Source organism: Mastigoproctus giganteus, chromosome 2 (genome assembly GCF_048544385.1).
Source record: "Mastigoproctus giganteus isolate SK-2022 chromosome 2, ASM4854438v1, whole genome shotgun sequence".
In the NCBI taxonomy this organism is placed as follows: Eukaryota; Metazoa; Arthropoda; class Arachnida; order Uropygi; family Thelyphonidae; genus Mastigoproctus; species Mastigoproctus giganteus.
In genome coordinates, this window is record NC_143576.1 from 72,676,174 (window position 1) to 72,689,421 (window position 13,248).

A 13,248-nucleotide genomic window follows, 5' to 3' on the forward strand; every position below is an offset into this window, starting at 1 on the left:
GCGATAGCTGCTATAATGTAGAAACATGCCGGTGTTTGTAGGTTTTCGATAGATGTTAAATTGGATTTTATTTGAGTCCTGAGTAAGTGCGAAATTTAGAAAATTTAATGATTTTTGTATCCGTATCCTCCCTTTCCAATGTAAATTTGAGCCTAGAATGAATATTATTAAACGAATGTAAAATGTCTTGGATAGTACTACTATCGGTAATAACTAGAACATTGTCTAAATACCTCCCATAGTATGTGATATGGGGTCGAAAAGGCGCCAAATGTATATGCTCAATTGTTGAGAGATTGATCTCCGATATTAAGCCGCTCAGGCTCAATCCCATTGGCAAACCAAAAATTTGTTTGTACACTTTGTCTCGAAAGGTGATATAGTTGGCCTCACTTAATAGTTTAATTAAGTGAAAAATTTCCTTAATAGAAAGCTTCGTATAATTAATTGGTATCTAGTTATTATTTAACATATCCCAAATAATATCTAATGTTTATTCAACGTTTAAATTTTTATATAATGAGGTAACATCTAGTGAGAATAAATTGTCATTGTTGCCAAGTCCACAGTCTTTAAGGTTATTAAATAATGTATCGTAGTTCTTAATCCCAAATTGTATCGCCTGTCTAAAGGGTTTTATAATGCTATATACATGTGTGGCTAAGGATGAAAATGCTGAGTTTCTGTAGGAAACAATAGGCCGAATAGGAAATTCAGTCTTGTGTAATTTTACCTGACCGAAAAGTGCAAGAATATTGTATGTTCTGGCCTTCAATTCCTTTAACTGAGCCATAGTAATGTAGTCGTTTTTTTCGATATGTGGTTAATGTTTTATTGTGTTGATTGACTAAATTGGTAAATAATGCTGGGTCAACTTCAAGATAAGTGGAGGTATCTGAAACAACTGATTCTAATGTATTAATATAATCAGGTTTATCGAGTATTACCACTGTATGTTCTTTATCTGCCCTCTGTATAATAATGTCTTTATTTTCCCGAAGTTCACGTAAAGCTGAACTGTCATGTGTACTCAATTTAGGAAGTCTCATTTCTTTTATGCTATTCACCCCTTGATTAACTTGTTGAATAAATAAATATTTTTGTGGAACCTTACAAAGTCCAAATTCAATATCAATTACTCACTGTTTTTTAGGTAGTTTTCGAAGTGCTAAATTATAATTTAATCCTTTGGATAAAAGTCCTTTGAATAAAAGTGACTATTGCTTTGCAATTTTTTTCGTTAAATTCTTTTAATTAATTTTCTTATTTTTAATTGTGTTAAATTGATTTTTAATTATGTTAATTGTGAGTTTTATTGTGTTAAATTGATTTTTAATTATTTATTTTTTAATTATTTGTTACTCTAATGTAAGTTTTTCAATTTTTTTTTTTCATTTTAATTTTTGGAGAGTATAATATGGAAGTGTGTTCTACATTGAGGTAAACTTCTTATTATTTTACAAAAGCTTTTAAATACGAAATAACACCCTGATCCGTAGGTTGGATGAGTGAAGTCGTGTGTGGAGGTAGAAATATGATTCTCACGCTCGAATTGAAATTATCTAGATGCATAGGATGTCTAGGAGCATTATCTAATAGAAGCAAAATCTGGAAAGGAATGTCGTTGTCTTTACAATATTTTTCAATCTCGGGAATGAAGCAGCATTGAAGTGGATTTATTGATGCCCTTAAACGCAAGATGATTTCCGGAATGGTACACAAGCAGTGGTTTTAATCTGCAATCTCCTGCTGCATTAGACCCAAGGAAAAGCGTGGCCCTATCTGTTGACGTCTTGAAACCTGGCAATGTACGTTTGATCTGGCATTTTTTTCCAATACAGAGCAGTCTCGTCAACTTTAAAAATTTGCTGGGTTGAATCGCTGCCTTCATCAATAATTTTTTCCAGAACATCGCAAAATTTCTTTGCAGCTGCAGAATCAGCACTGGCGACTTCACCTCATACTTTAATGTTGTGGAAACCAGCGCGATGCGTGAACCTATTAAACCACTCGTTGCTTGCCACAAACTTGGTTTGGGGTTCGCCGTACTTATCCTTAATATCTTTATAAATACTTGTTGCTTTTGGTTGAATGGTCATTAGACTCACTCATGGGCACTCACTTATGAATCTGATTTTCTATCCATATTATTAACAGCTGTTCCATCTTCGATATAGCACCTGAATGCTGTTTTGTGATCACTGTTGATCCTTTGACATGTTCTTTTATATGCTCACTGTCCTTTAAAATAGTATTCACTGTTGAAGCAGTGAGACCTAATTCCCTTGCAATAGATGACAAACTTTGTCCTGCTTCGTTCTTCTTAATAATTTTCATCTTCATTTCTAAATCAATTTTGTTTTGTTTCCTGGCACTACCACCACTTGCACTTTTCGTTGGTTGTTTTCCCTTCATCATTGTAATAAGTTGAATATTATGTAAGTCAACGAGTTCCTGTACATATCTGTTAAAGTTACCTTTTAACAGAAGTGATTTAGTTTTACTGCTGGATATTATTAGTTGTGTATACTTACCCATTTCTAGAAGGTATTGATTTCTAAATTGGCATGCTCTTCCAAAACAGCCCTGGTATTGGTTTAATGAGCAAGACAAGGTTATCACAAGGCTACCCTGGCTGTTGTACCTATGTCCATCCCAGGAATTTGTACAGTATCAGGTTTGAGAAACAGTGACCCAGCACCGAACCTGGGGGGGGGGGTGTCCTTTTGTTACTTTTTTGGCGATACCCTAGTATCTAGTGCTAACATAGCTCTTTGTCTGTAAGGTAATCTTGTATTATCTGGTACAGAATTTGTGGTATTCCAGCATATCACAATTTTGAAAATATGCTGGGCCACCATAGGGCATCGCAGGCTCTTGCAAAGTCTATTGATATGGCAAGTACTTAAGTTTCTTCTTTTGTAGTTGCTGTTTTGACTATGTAATTCATTGCATCCTTGGTGAAGCTTCCCTGTTTAAATCATATTGTCTGTCCACTTGTAAGTTTACATTCAGGTAGTGGATTTCTAACCTGACTAATACAGCTTTTCCAATACCTTCCCCATAACTGGCAACAAATCAATCAGTCTGTATGTTTTTGGTTTATGGCCATTTGTTTGGCCAGCCATAAATGCGGATATGTTGTGAGTTTTTCTGGATTCTTTAATATTAACCTCAGTGTTCTCCCCAGAAAAATTTGCCAGCTGGGTGGCATTATGAAGTAGCTGGGTGGTGAGGTGTAATACTTGGCAGTATTATAAAATTTTCTGTTAATTTTAAATGTGACTTAAGTGATCCAGAGCAAAAATTAATTGCATAATTTAATATGCTTAATAATATGCTCCTGTCGCATTGACCTCAATCACATAGTATGTTCGAATTAATATTGATCGAGATTAGTGAGCAGAACCATATGGTACCGCAAGAATCGCTTAAATTTTAGCTGGGCGGTTAGTTAAATTCACTGAGCGGTACCCCCCCATTCAGTAGGGCCTGGGGAGAACACTGAATCTTATGTTTTCCTGTTTCCATGAAGTTGGAAAAATCCCCCTTTGTAAATAGTTATTAAATAGCTGCAGTGATGGTGTCGATGGCTTTTGGCTAGTTCTCTTTCTATTTCTGTTTCAATTAGATTATTGTCTGAATATTTTTTGTTTTTTATTCTATCTAATGCTTCTGAGACTGAAAGGCATTTCAGTCTCCAGATTTTGATAGTTGTTTTCAGTGCATTTGTTGTACTGGTCTTCTATTGTCATTTATTGGAAATGGTGCATTAAGAATATTGCTGACTGTTTCCTCCCAGGTGTTGGTAGTCTGGCTAGCCTCATTGTATGTGGTGTTAACCACATCGCCTTTTGGTAGCTTGTTGGTAGCGATATGGAAAACCACTCCCCATGGGCAAGAATTATCAGTGGTACCAACAAGCACTTGCCAGAATCTTTTTTTTTTTTTAATGCTTTATTAGGATTGTGTATTAGTTCCTTAAGTTTCGGTATTCTTCTCTTCTGGCATTTACCTCTGCTGGTGGCAAATTTGTTCTGGATCTCAGGAAAGGAACCAGGCAAGTGCTTCGTTGCCTGGTTCACCCTTTGCTAGAGAGAGTATCCATCTCTGTGCACCACCAGGGAACTGCATAAGGTCTGGGCAGGGATGGAATGGCCATAAGACCTACTGGGGAAACCCTGGTGGGCTGGAGGCTAGTGTGACTTTGGCCATAAACAATAGTGTCAGGCTGCTACAAGTTTTTGCTGCTAAGAATTTTTGACCCAGTCTGCCTCTCGGTCTGGGTTTTTTTTGCTCATGGAGATGTCAGCTGCTCTGATAATAATATTTGTAAGTCTCTTGACCTGTTCATTTGGATGGACTTGGTTCTATTTTGGTGGTATCTCTGATAAGAGGAATCCTAGGGCTTCTTGATATTTTCACCAGTTTGCTCTTTTGATATGATATTGAATAATATCATATTGGTGGGGAGGAAGTATGATCCAGTTGGTGCACCAGCTGAAAGGTTATAGCATGGTGGTTGGATGTTGCCCATGCCTCTTGCACATGCCAGTTTATGAATTTGTTTGCTTTAGTGTGTGTTGCCATAGTATAGGCAACTCTCGGTTTACGAACGAGTTCTGTTCCAAGATGTTTGTTATACATTTTGTTCATTATGTGTACTTGTATTCCTGAGCTTTTATGATACGTATTGTATAGTTAGCAGCCATTTTAAAGCATTAAAACTATGCACTAAACATTGAATGGTCTACACAATATGTTTTAATATAATGTATGTATGCGTTATGGTTTATCCTATACCATACATAACATAAAATTAAATAAGAAAAGAATAAAAAAACAAGATATCGTACATTTTGATTTTAATTAAAAACATAGAGTTACAAAATAAAAATAAAGAAAATGAGTACTTACATAACATAATATATGTGGTGTACGTACATATGCATTCAACTTTTACTTGTCAATATCTTCATCAGAGTTCAATATTTTCCCCATAAGAGACACTAGGTGCAGATGAGGTAGATGGAAGGGCATCTGATAATGAAGAAACAGGTGGGTTTCCACTTTTTTAAAGAAGATTACATAGTTAGTTTCTTTTTTCTTCAAAAATCTCACTGTAGCATGCTAGACATTCACAAACACCTCTTTTCACTTTTGCAATTCTTTCTGTATTTAAGTCTTCTTCAAAGATTGCCAATCCCTCAGAAATCGATTTAAAAGCTGTAGCCATTTTCTGCCTTGTAAATGTTCTGGGAGGCTGTGGAATATCAGGTTCTTCTGTTACTTCAGAATTTAGATGTGTCTCTATTTCAATTATTTCATTGGTTGTTAATTCCTCAAAATGAGAGTCCAAAAGCTCCCTCACATCAGTGACATCAAGGTCGAGGTCCATTTTATTGGACCTCGACCTTGTGGACAAGTTTTTCCACACACCACTTTTAAGTTTGTTTCTTTCACATTCCCCAGGCACCAGCAATATTTTGCAGTGCATTATAAATGTTGTTTGCCTTAGTTTTCTTAACTGAGAACAGTTCAGTTTAATTATCATATAATAATTTTCTGATAATTATTGTAATAAATAAATATTTTTAAAGTTTATTTATTTAAATCTTACAATTATGTTCACTATATGTTTGACATTTCGTTTTATAAGGAACTCTATCTATTGGCGACTTTAAGAAATTTTGAATGAATTGCGACGTTTGTTACAGCAAATGTTTGTAAATCTAATGTTTGTAAACAGAGAGTTGCCTGTAATGTCAATCACACTTTCATGCAACGTACTGCTGTATGTTGGCAGATTGTGTGGCTAGTATAAGACTTTATGTAATGGAAGTTCTTGTCATATATGTCTCCTAGGATTTCTTTCCTGCCTTTACTTTTGTCAACACCAAAAATAGTAAAATTTGAGCCTTTAGTTTTGGGTTTATCTGTTCTTAATCGTAGGTCTGTTACTTCAGGGTTATTCCTGATATTATCAGCATCCTCCTTGGTTGCTGCTTTTTTAATTACACCAGTGTTGTGTATCTTCCTGAGACCTTTTATCTTGACTTTTTTTTTTAAACTGCTGTTCTCAAGGTTTTTAGTGATAGCTACTTTGACAGCTTCACTAGAGTCAAATTTACTGTCCATTATAGGTCTAAGTATTATGACATTCTTTCTTTTTTGAGTAGTAGTCATAGTCTGATTCTTGGTTGATATGGGTATGGGTTTATTTGCCTTTATTGCTTGATTGGGAAACAGTGCTGCTTCTCTTCTCGTTCAGATTCTTTAGTCTTAAGTTTTGCTTTTAAGATCTCATTTTCTGTATGTAGGTCTATGACAAATTGTACTACTGTTGTCCAGTATTGTAGTATTTTTTTCTTTGCTGTTGCTATAATCCTGCTAGTTTGAGTAGCTATAAGCTTCTCTAATTGAAGGTGAGCACTAATTACTTTGTCAAGGGCAGAGCCAGCTGCCTGGAAAGATTGCCCAGAATTCTCTGTAATTGTTTCTGTCATATTTGGTTCTGCTTGTTTATTTTACACATGTTGTGAGGACTCTGTTCTTGATTTTGCTTTTAAGCAGTTTCTCTTGCTGGAAACAGGTCCAGGTCTAGTATCCTTGCCTTCAGAATTATTCTGGGAATTGTTATTGCGATCTGTTCATTTTAGGTGAACTGTAGGCCTGCAGATCCTGAGGGTTAGCCTTAGAATCTGAGGTTATTTTCTCTGCCTTCTTTTTTTTTTTTTGTTCTTTGCACTTTCAATTTATTGATTTTTGTGACATATTTGGGTACAGATCAGGAGATAATTTGTTGAAAAAGTGTTAGCAGTATTTTGTGGATGAAGTGAGACTCATTATTTGGCAAGTTCTGGCCACTTAGGATAAGTTCACATGTAGAGAGGGATGGAACCTCCCACTAGTTTAGTTGTGTATGTTACTGAATCAAATGTAACAAACAGTGAATCAAAATGGCTCACTCTACGTTATTACAAGGTGCCTGAGACTTAAATCAATTTCTACATGATGGAAGGGTTATCCTTCACGTATACTTTCAGTTTTAGTTTGATGACATAAGCACTGGGACAACAAAAATAAGAGTAGGAGAATGTTATAGGCCCAATGACTGATGAGTATGCCAAGCAACTAAACAGAGAAATAGAGGGGGCCAGTAAATAAGAATGTCTTATAACGGGAGATTTTAACCTTCCAGATGTTGGCTGGAATTTGTAGGTTGGTCATGCACACACTAGCAAGACTTTTGTGGATTTATTGAATGATTGTTTTCTGCATGTTAGAGAGGCAACAAGAGGAAGCAGTACTCTTAATTTGATTATCAGCAGTGATTCTTCATGCATTAACGATCTGAGGGTAAAAGACCTACTGGGTAGCAGAGATCACTGTGTACTGAAGTGGAATTTACTTAGACATAACTACAGTAAACAGTACGATTTAATGCACTAATAGGGGAGGAGGGGTGTCCTTTAATCCAAAAGTCCGTTAAATCGAATTTAATCTTGGGGGGGGGGGGGGTATTTTTTATTGTTCTTAATGTAAAAAAAAAAAGCTTTAATACAATATACAGTACTGTACAATATAAAACGTTGCAATTTGGCCTTTAATTTATGGATATCAGAAACAGTTTGTTTTTTTACGCCATAAATTTCACAAACACTTGCTACTGAGATGCCTTGTTCTAATTTCTCAATTAGCTTTAATTTCTGTGCCACATTTAAGTTCACATGCTTTCTTTTAATTCCTCTATCACTTCATGCCATTTTAAATTGTAAGGATTGCAAAATTATTTAATAAATAAAGTCACAATTCAGAAATTACAGAAACACTCTGTATACAACCTGATCGCACGATAACTTAAGGCAGACTGAGACTGAAACAATGGGAGTCGGTAGACCTGCAGTTTAGTGTCCCTAGTCAAGTTCAGCCGCCTGCTCTTATCTGTAATCTGGGAAAAACAGCTATTTGAACACATTTTTAGAAAGAATAAAAAACAATTTCCTGAATTTGATTATAAAAATAAAAGTAAGTAATTAACAAAACAATAATGGAAATAGGTAATTATTATTAATTTTTAATTAATAATAACACTGAAGTTTTGTATAACCTAAAAAAAATAATATGGTCAAGATTAATATGTACATTACTGTATTATTATTATTATTATTTGTGTGGTCCGTTGTATCGGGGTCCGTTAAATTGAGGGTTTACTGTACTGTCAAGGGTAAAGGGAAAGGCTTTTGTTTTCATACGAGTTACTACAGTGATCTCAGACAGTTTTTAAATTCTCTGCAGTTTGACTAATTGATGATGTTACCAACAGCAAATTCTAAATGGGATCTATTCAGAGAAATAATTGTAGAGGCTACTAGGCTTTTCATACCAAATGTGAAGTACTGTTGAAGGCTTAGACCTAAATGCATATAAATTATCAGGTGATACTATGGTAGATATAAACTAGTTGTAATCAAGTCACTAAGGAGGTTATGCAAGAGAACAGCAGAAAAGACCTCTATGTTTATATTAGCATTAGACAGAAGGGGTTGAATCACAGTGGGACCCTAGATGTCAGTGGTTTAATTGTTGCTGACAAACTGAATATATACTTTTGCATTTACATTCACAAATAAGGAATTCTTTAGGACACATTAAGCTAAAAGTTTATCAACCTCTGATGGGGAGCAAAATCATTTTATGATAAATGAAAGGAAAGTGAGAGAGAAATTGTTGAAGCTAAACATAAAAAAAATGTGTCTTGGTTCAATGGGATCTCTCCAAATATGTTAAGGAGGCAGCAAAGGAGGAGCAAACCTTAGCCATAATTATCAGAGCATCCTTGGATTCAGGGAGCTTCTGTGGACTGGAGATGTAGGAATGCATCTCTAGTACAAAAAGGGGAATCAAAAGGTAACATGAGTACAAACCTGTTAGTATCATATCTGTTCCAGGGAAAATAATGAAGTCACTGGTTAAAGACATAATGCTGGACCATTTAGACAGGAACGTAATTATACTGCAGTCATAACCTGGATTTGTTAAAGGTGTGTTCTTGTCTGACCAATCTGATTGGATCCAGTAATGAAGTAACTCAATGCAAAAAATAATTTTGATTATATTCTTGGATTTCAGGGAAGCATTTGATAATGTTGCGCATAAAAAACTGCTGTTCAAATCGAAGCATTGTGGCATTAAGGACAAGTTACTGCTATGAATTAAAGGATGGTTAGGTGGGAGAAGACAGACTGGTTATCAGTGGACACTGCTCTTTATTCACTAATGTTATTAGTGGAGTTCTCCAGGATTCAGTTCTGGGCCCATTGTTCTTACTGAAAGTGTATGTCTAAGTTTGCAGATAATACAAAGGTTGGTAGGGTGGTTAATGGCAGTAATCATGGTAAGCTACTGCAAGGAGATATAGAAAAATTAGTGCTGCGAAGTGGCAGTTGAAGTTTAACATTGAAAAATGCAAGGTATTGCATATGTGAACCGTTAATCCCAGATTAATATACTAGCTGGTACTACACTCAGCACACTGGGAAATGAAAAAGATCTGGGAGTAATTGTGCATTCAGATATGAAGTTCTCTGAGTGGTATCCGAATACTTGCTGCATCCAGTGAGCATCGATTTACTGTCTAATTTCAAACTCAGAGAACCTTTCTTCCTCATTTATCCCTTCAATTTCTGTTTTTTGAAATTGCCTTCCTTCATATGTATTTCCAAAAATTACAATCTACAGAAATTCAATCAACAAGTATCCATTTTCTGATATTATCTTTCAAACTTCACCCTGTGCCTGGTACTGTAGGTCTTTTTTTATGAAAATCCAAACCTTTCACGTTAGGGGTTTCATAAAACAAATTTCATGTCAGCAAATTAACAAAATAATTATGCTGGGCTACAGCTTGCACCATTACCAAAGTAGTTGCTGCATTAAGGGTCCTTAAAAACTACCATTCACCAGACATAGAGTAAAACTATTGTTAACAATTATTTGATAATGTGATATGTTAGTATATTTAGTGTTTTTTAAACAGTTAAAAATTAGAAATAAAAATTAAGAAAACTGACTACTTGATCTTTTTTAAAGGATGAAATTGCACAACGAAACAAAGAATTTGTAAGCACCAGTGGAAAAAGTATCCAAAAGTCAGTAAAAAAAGGAAAAAATAAACTGAAGGTAATAATTTTATTTTGCTTTTATAATTAGTTGTACATGAATAGTGGCCTTGGACACTCTGGTCTTCATCTACCAAATGTCTTACCAGAAATGTTTAAAACATTTTAAGTAACTGCCAATTAAACTAAGGAACAGGAAGCAAATAATAGTACATAGAAATTTTTAAAAATGAAAACAAGTGCTTTTTTTACATTTATAAGTTTTTCAGTAACACAACCTGTTCTTTAATCTGTGAAACAAGTTTTGCTCTTGGAATGGACAAATTAACAATAAGCTTTTGGTTAAAATCTTTTGTGATATTCCTGTTCCATTCAATAATAGAATGTGGTGAATATACTTTATACCTGCAGTATCATATAGATTAAATGCCGAAGCAATCCAGTGAGATGAAATGATTTTGTCTGCCAAAAAAAAAGGTTAAGTAATCTTAGCTTCTAGTGATCTGAATAACATCTGAAGTGCTATAAAACTGGACAGTTTCATAATGAATCTGTGACAATAGCTTAAATCAAGAATTTCTGAAATTGACCACCACATACTTATTCTCACCCGTTAAACAAGCATTATGCAGATATTCTTGATGGTTTAATCTTCAATAATTTCTTCTAGCAGTGCACCACTGGAAGATACTGGAGATAATAAGTTGCTTTTTGAAACAAGCTATTCATTAAATGTGAAGTCACCTCAAAAAATATCAGTGAATAAAAAGTATGAGAGAAATATATATTCTGGAGTTTTGATAGTTGATGCTTTTTTACTGAAGCTGCACTTTGGTCCACTTTGTTTCTCCAGTTTGGTGAACCCTTTTCTCTTTGTTAAGCTTTATTACTGTAGTAATCTATGTTTTATGGTATTTAATTACTCTATTAAAATTATTAAATTTCAAAATATAGCAATATCTACTGTATTTCTGTTCAGTTTATTCTAGTTTTATTTAAAACTTATTTTCAAGCAATATCACCTATATTTCTGTTGTTCAGCTTATTTTAGTTTTATTTAAAATATATTTCCACCCCATTTCTCTAAATATTCGTTTCTTTTATAAAGTATTACATTTGTTTGTTTTTGTATTCTATCGTCTTAAGTGGTGTATTCCTTTGGTTAGACATTTCTCCGATTTATACTGTACATTCTGTAGTTATGGGTGTGCTTTAAATATTACTGGTAGTATTTACTGTTAATTGATATCATTTCTTTTTACTTTAGTCTTCCTTTCCTGGTTTAGCATATTTTATTATGTTTTATTGTATTTTCAGCATATCTCAAAAACATGATTATTAGAGTGCTTTTATTTGGCATTCCTATATTTTAAGTTATATTTTTTTTATTTTGGCATTAGCATTGTTAGTGGCATATGATGCAAGAAAGCAAGGTTATACAGCATCAGCCAAAAAAAAAAAAAAGAAATTGTGTCTGAAAAGAAAACGCAAGTTTAGTGAAACTTCTTTAGGCGAATATTTATCACTTGACCGAGGATCCCGTATTATCTCTATACATCAAAAAGGTTTTCCTCCAAGTGATATTTATTCAAGCCAATGGGAAAAGAGGGTGAGGCAATTGTGTCACTACAAATGCAATTAATTATTAAAAACTGCCTCCATAACATTCACCAACCTCATGCACGTGCTTCCCTGTCTAACATTTGATGTTCCGTTCTAATGTTTTTTTGTATATTAATGAATATTATGTATTTGTAAATATTTTAAATATTTGTATAGTTTGTGAATATTTAACTGAAATATTCACAAAGTCCTACTCTTTCGGATGCAACAATATTTCCATGCATTATGGAACCCGAAGCAAAAGGCCTTTGGCTAAAATCTATTATTTGGGTACCATTTCTCTCCGTGCAGTGGGCATGGCCGTAGAGCGGACTGATTGTACAGTTGAGGTCTGTGATTGGGTGGTTATTGTGAATGCGTTTTGTTTCTGATTGTTTTGTGTCATCGAGGAGGGGGTTGCTTAGCTTAGGTAGGGTGTCTATCCCCCCATCCAGCTGTTTTAAAATCAGAAAATGAGTTCCTGATTTTAAAACAGCATCAAGTGGGCGATAAATACCCTAGGCATGTCAACCTAGGAGGAAAGTGGGCAGGGCTAAACAGTGAGTGGCACCTGCCAATTACTGCCTTCCTTATTTGAAGTATGGAGTTGGTACCCAAGTTTTGAATTTTTTCCAGGCATTTTCCTAAGTGACCTATGTAAACACAGGTATACATAGTGATCACATAATTACTTAGTGATATTTATTCGACCTTGAGAATGTCATTCACTACAAATGCACAGGTAAATAATTACATAGGTCATTTCCTGAGTAGATATTGATTAGTGCATTTTGACTGGTGTCTTTTATATAGAAAAGATTTTACTTACTCTGTCATACCTCTACATATTACAATAGAAAAGCATGCGCAGGGGGTGGAGCCTCCTAGTTATTACTATTATTATTGGTCTTATATTATTGCTTCCTGATTGAAGGTTCCACCTCATGATGGGTATTGCTACCAAGGTACACAGGGTGGTTGTTGCTATGTTTAGTGTTATTGTTAGTTAAGGAACTCTCTGACTATCCTACAGGTGTTCAAGATTGTGACTTTCTGGAGTTCCTTGTAGATGTTTGCTGGGAGACCTATTGCTGCTAGGCTGTTGTTTAGGGTCTTTGTCGCTATACTGGTGGTTGACACTATGATCGGAATGGTCATTACTTGTTGCATATACCACATCTCTTTGATCTCCTTGCTGATTTTTTCCCCATGGGTTTTCTGCAGGTTGGCAGTGTTGGGTACAGCTGTGTCAATCAGATAGATAGCCTTTTCCTTCTTGTCCACAAGTCTGGACTGTTGTGCAGTATTGTCTTATCTGTTCTTACAGTCCCAGTACAGCTTGTGGGTTGGAGTCTCTAGTACTGTTTGGGGTTTGTACTTGTAGTACAGTGCACTTTCTTCGATCATCTGGTATTTCCTTGCCAGCTTATGATGCATTATCCTGGCTACTTGGTCGTTTCTATGAGTGTACTCAGTCTGGATGATCACCTTGCATCCTGCAGTGATGTGGTGGATCGTTTCTAAG

General features: G+C 35.0%; 1 protein-coding gene across 2 annotated transcripts in view; it reads left to right on the forward strand.

Annotated features, from left to right (window-relative positions):
• The window catches only part of Smn (survival motor neuron), a 184,938-nt gene that overhangs the window by 33,582 nt on the left and 138,108 nt on the right, over window positions 1-13,248 (forward strand). For both annotated transcript variants that reach the window (XM_090368512.1, XM_090368511.1), the window contains exon 3: window positions 10,093-10,182. In XM_090368512.1, the coding sequence (XP_090224638.1) occupies window positions 10,093-10,182 (90 nt within the window). The remainder of the gene's footprint in view (window positions 1-10,092; window positions 10,183-13,248) is intronic.